Source organism: Lygodium microphyllum, chromosome 24, assembly GCF_053477565.2.
Source record: "Lygodium microphyllum isolate KBCC chromosome 24, Lygodium_microphyllum_v1.1.10, whole genome shotgun sequence".
Classification (NCBI taxonomy): Eukaryota; Viridiplantae; Streptophyta; class Polypodiopsida; order Schizaeales; family Lygodiaceae; genus Lygodium; species Lygodium microphyllum.
The window spans coordinates 21,977,371-21,983,139 of NC_141158.1; the positions used below are offsets into that span (position 1 = coordinate 21,977,371).

Here is a 5,769-nt window from a genome sequence, read left to right on the forward strand (position 1 = left end):
AAGGCTATTTTGAGTATCTAATATTGCATAAAATTTGTAGCCAGAGTGGTGTTGCACTATCTTAGAGGTAGAAGACTAAGCATGGTTTGACTTTTGCTACACAACTCTATAGTTGAGGACTGATATAACCTTTTACATATGCTAGATCAGAAAAGGAGAACAAAAGGTACATCTTGATATCTAATATGCATGCCACTAAGTCATAGATACACACGAAAGGTACATCTCCCTATCACCTACAACTATCTAAAGCTTGTCATCAAAATACTCAAGAAAAAACCAACATTGTAGGAAGACATGCTACCACGTCTATTCTTTTTGGTCAATGTGGGATTGATGGAGTTGCAATAGCATGATATGATCATTTGTAGTTGGATGGTGTTGTGCTACAAGGCATCTTAAAGTATGTCTAAGGACTCAAATGCTTACTTTATATCATTAATGAGCACTATAGTTATAGCGTGGGAGAGGGTATTTGTTGATGACATAGCATAAACATGGCATTAGAGAGAAGGGCTTAGCATTTGCTAATCTAGATTAGTAGTAAGTGCTACTAACCATGGTGTTCAATTTAGAGATATGATGGAAGTGCTAGTGCCAGTGAGGTGCCTTTGTCAAGATAGATAAGTTTAAGATGGAAATACCAATGCTTGTGAGGCATCTTACATCTTTGTTGTGGCCAATAACTGCTAGTGAGGCATCTTTGTCATGGTAGATAAGCTTGAGAAGGAAAAACTCGAAGGAGTAAACTAGGCCTTGGATCTATTAAAGGTATGGAAATTAATGTGAGGCCCATTCTAGTCGTGACACTTCCAAAAGGTTTACTAAAGCACATGATGTGGCACTGCCCTTATGCTGAAGAGGCAAAGATGCAAGGGAGACGATGCTCCTCAACCGAGTGAAGCTCGGACAAAGTGTGGGCCACATCATCCATGGAAGGGCGATTTGAGGGGATGGTGTGGGTGCATGCATGGCCCAACTCGAGCATGCGAACGGCTGCCCGGATGTCCGCGCATGATCCACACAGGGCCGTGTCCAAGAGGTGCTCCGCTCGCGAATGTTGTTGGAGTGTAGTGCGAATGGACTGAATGCGGTTGCCACATGGGACCGCCAGCTTCTGATCCATGGTGCCTGCCAGGCATTCCCTGGTGGTCAGCTCCAGGAGAATCACCCCGAAGCTGTACACGTCACCCTCTACCGTCCGGGCGTCATTGACGACCGGATCCAGCTCCGGGGGCGCGTAGGGCGGGGTATCGGATGATCCCAGCCATTGATCCCTCCTGCTGACGTGGGCCATATGGCAGTCTGCCACGTGGGCTCGAAAGCGCTGGTCCAGCAGGACGTTCTGGGGCTTCACGTTGCCGTGCACCAGGCCCCGCCCGTGGAGCCACGTCAGCGCCGAGGCAGCCCCGCTGGCGATCCCCAGGCGGCGAGACCAGTCCAGCGTGGCGGGGCCGTCCGGGCGCACGTGCAGCCACTCGTGCAGGCTGCCGTGGTGCATGAAGGGGAGGAGCAGCAGGTGGTGGGGCCCGCGATGCAGGCAGCCGACGAGCGGAACCAGGTGCGGGTGGCGCAGGCCGGCCAGCTGGCGGAGCTGGGCCCGGAAGCCGGCCCCCAGGTCGCGGTCCACGTGGAGGCGCTTGACGGCCACCACAACGCCGCTGCCGAGGTCGGCCTTGAAGACGGCGCCGCGGCCGCCGACGGCGAAGCGCTCGTGGAAGCCGCGCGTGGCCCAGTCGAGGTCCTCGTAGGAGACGGCATCGCGGCGGCCGGGGTAGAACATGTCTGTGGTCCACGTCAGAGCGGGGGCGGCCCGCTTGGAGGAGGGGGGTTTGCCCAGGAGGAAGTCCACGTCATCGCCCCCGCCGGCGTGCTTGCGGCGGGCGACTGGGTCGCGACGGCGCCACGCGGCGGCAGAGACGGCGGCGATGACGAGAACGGCGGCGGCTACCCCGACGGTGGCGGCGGCGGCGTGGGCCTTGACGAAGGGCGGGGGAATGTTCACACCAGCCTGTTTCTGGTTTCCTTGTTCGTCTTGGGGGGCGTTCCCGCGGCCGCACGCCCTCGGCGAGGCAGCGTCGATCAGCGCAGGGTCTGCTTCGCCCGCCGGCAGCTGTTCGAAGCAGAGATTGGTATTCCCCAGGTATGATTGGCTGCCGAAGGTCGCCAGGCAGCCGCCCGCCGGGATGGCCCCTTCGAGCCCCGGGTTGTAGGAGACGTTGAAGCTGGAGAGCTGAGAGAGGTTTTGGAGGTCGACCGGCAGGCTGCCGGTAAAGTTGTTGGACGACAGGTCCAGGGCGGTGAGGCATGTGAGGTTGGCGATGCCGGAGGAGGCCAGGAGGCCGGAGAGATGGTTATGAGAGAGGTTGAGATAGGTGAGGGGGAGAGCCGAGAGAGAGCTGGGGATGGCTCCCGCCAGCTGGTTCCCATCGAGGGAGAGGATCGATAGCAGGACCGAGTCGCCGACGGAGGCGGGAATCGAACCCTGCACCTTGTTGTTGGACAGAAGAAGATAGCCCGACGTCGTAAAGCGAAGCTTGCTGCATGCAGAGCCGCTGCTGCCAAGGCTCAGACTGCCTTCCACCAGCTTGTTCCACAAAGACGCACACCCTTCGTAGTCCGTTAGAGACGAGAAGAGAGTCGCCCCATTCCTGTATCCCTCGGGTAGCCACCTCCCAAAGATAGAGCAGTCCCCTGCATAGCCTGGCATCCATGGCTGCCCCCCTTCGTTCTCATCAAAGGTTGTCGCAGCCCCTCCCCCCATCATGCCTATCTTGCCTGGCAGCTCTCCTGTCAGCCCGTTGTCTGCGGCATTGAACCAGAGCAAACTCGTGCAATTCCCTAGGCCATCCGGAAGGACCCCATTCAAGTTGTTCCCAGCTATGTTCAACCATAGGAGGTTCTTTAATTGCCCTAACGTAGGGGGTATGCTCCCATTGAGTAAGTTGTAGGACAAATCTAGCATCTGCAAGCCCTCCATATCACCTAACTGCGGTGGTATATCGCCCGTGAATCGATTCCCTGACATGAAGAGAAATTGAAGGGACTCGAGCTTTGCCACCTCCAAGGGGATAAAGCTCACAAGGTGGTTATCACTCAAATCCAGATACCTTAACAGAGTCAAGTTTTGCAGAAACTCTTTTGTGAGACTCCCAGAGAAGTTATTGGAGTTGAGCCACAAGTATTGCAATGCACTGTTTTCCGCCAAGAATGATGGCAGGTTACCTGACAACGCATTTCGCTTGAGGTCAAGGTAAGCCAAGGACTTCAAGGAGGAAAGCTCGTAAGGAAGGCCACCACTCAAGTAATTGTCACCAAGCACGAGGCTTTGGAGCTGCATGAGGTTGCCAAGTTGATGAGGTATGAAGGATACAAGGTAGTTTCTAGAGAGGGAGAGGACCTTCAAGGCGGAGCAGTTGCCCAGGCTTGGGGGTATTGTGCCCCAAAAGGAGTTGAAGGAGAGGTCAAGTCTCTGCAAGTTGCTTCCACATGGATCAAAGAGGGAGGGAGGGATGTGGCCATTGAATCTATTGTTGTTGAGCCTTAGGTCTTGCACCATGGACATGGCTCCACCTAGGGAGATTTGCTCAGGCAAAGTCCCATTCAAATAGTTGTTCGATAGGTCCATTACCCTTAGGCTAGAGCATGAGTAGAACAATTGACTTGATAGGCTGCCTACCAGGTTATTATTTGAGAGGTTGAGATGGAGCAATGTTGTCCAGTTGGCAAAAATGCTGTAGTTTATGGGGCCTGCCAACAGGTTTGAAGAGAGGTCTAGGTAGCGTAACTTGTGTAAGTTGCCTAGGTGGAGAGGTATGGCTGATGACTCAAGTAATGATGTGGAGAGAATGTTAGATGAGAGGTCTAAGATTTCTAGGTGGGTGCATCGGCTCAGATCCTCCTCTATGCTCCCTGAGAAGTTGTTTAACGAAAGGTAGAGACGAGATAGATTGGCAAATGCCGAGAAGCCACTTGGCAATGGGCCTCGCAAACCTGGACAGTTTCACCAAAAGCCACTATAATTAGTATTGGTATGAAATACTAACAATGACCTTTACAGTATCTTTACATTACCTTGAAATTCATACCAATTCAGATCTAATTTCCTAACAATACCCTTACAGTATCTACCATGCTCTACAATAGATTGAATTCCTAAGATTAGGGATCTTTCCATGAATGTTTGTTTGTAACAGATGATCATCGATGTTCCAAATGTATGAATGCTGCTTGGGAAAGTCGGGTTATAGATGATCGTGGATGTTCCAAGTTGTACGAATTATGCTTGGGTAAGTCGGTTTCGACGATTAACATGCTCAAATGTGTGTGTATTATGCATTGATTTTGATGTTCTACTTCATTGAGGTCGCATCTCATCTTAATCACGGTATCTCATGTTCATTAAGGTTTTGACGCTTCCTGTGGATTAATAAGGCTGCATCGCATCTCATTAATGTGTGCATTAATGGGACGTGTCGAGCCATTTTGATTGTTGCAGTACGTTATACGATTGTGCATTGAGGTGCCACGAGACTTTGATCCTCACATGCGTTATACGACTACGTATTAATTATAATGTTTGGAACCTGCTTGTCTCAAGTCGAGGTAGATGACATTAGACTGGTCGTCGCATCGGACTCGAGTCCAGTCGCAACAGTCCTCTGATCCGCCCGGCGCTGCCCAATCGAAGAGGACGCTGGAGATGCTGGGGTTGTATAATCCAAGCGAAGCCTTGAGCTTAATCAATGCATCTCTCTCTGGATTAATAGTGTAATTGACAGCATTGACATTGTCATCAATCTGATCGCTCGCTGAGGCTATCGATTCCTCTGTTAAAAGTTAAGACGACAATCGCATATCACATACATACACATCATAAATCCTTTGATCATTCTACACTTAATTCTCCATCAAAAGGAATGAATACCCAAAAACACACACCTGGAGCTGATGCATTATTGGGTATAAATGAGCAACTCAGGAGAAGAAGCGGCAGCAGCAGGCGCCAGGCTGTGTCAATCAAGGGGAAGGACGTTATTGCCCCCCTCGGTGTACTCCTATTGATCAAAATCGACCTCACACATGGCTGATTATCCATAGTGAGTGTTTTTATCCAAGACGAATCAGCATTTCACATCGTCAAGAGCTCTACGATCGAATGCCTACAGCTACTAGTAATGTGCTGTGTTTTTTCAGATCAGATTGAACTTGGCTGAGCACAACAATAAATTAGCCTGTGCATCAGCTCCCTACACAGCTTTGACGTTGTTGTCGATCAATGTCTTACCGATAACAGCTGGAGAGAGAGAGAGAGAGAGAGAGAGAGAGAGAGAGAGATCATGCATGCTGAGAGGCTTGCCACCTCAATGCCACGCTCTCTCTCTCTCTCTCTATTGGGCCCGTTTACACCTGTCGCTCCGCTTGGCCTTTCCCCTCTTTTCTTATAGTTATACGTGCATTTGTGTGGTTGCACGTCCCAAACTCATAACCACCTCACACTAGAGAATAACTAATTAACATGATTAATTAGGACACTCATCACATTCTCCTTATTCCTTGCCCTTGATGCCTCTTGAAGGGAAACGAAATATGCCATATGTTTCTCAACTTTCCTCCCATGATGCATTCCAATTGAATGATCACTATGGTGGTCGCAGGTGCATGTGAGACCTTCTCCTGAATGATGATACATTAAACTTAATTACTTTCCTTGAATAAAACTCAAACTTATCAAAACTCTTTTCCATACCCTCGTTCCCTCTACTGTCC

General features: G+C 50.6%; 1 protein-coding gene across 1 annotated transcript; it reads right to left on the reverse strand.

Annotated features, from left to right (window-relative positions):
* Positions 1-604: 604 nt before the first annotated feature.
* Positions 605-5,241, reverse strand: LOC148014910 (uncharacterized). The gene is made up of 3 exons (XM_087665918.1): positions 4,942-5,241; positions 4,587-4,829; positions 605-3,993 (listed from the first exon to the last, which is right to left on the reverse strand). Exons 1-3 carry the CDS (start codon positions 5,096-5,098, stop codon positions 851-853), a joined length of 3,543 nt encoding a protein of 1,180 aa, XP_087522044.1. The 5' UTR covers positions 5,099-5,241; the 3' UTR covers positions 605-850.
* Positions 5,242-5,769: the final 528 nt, after the last annotated feature.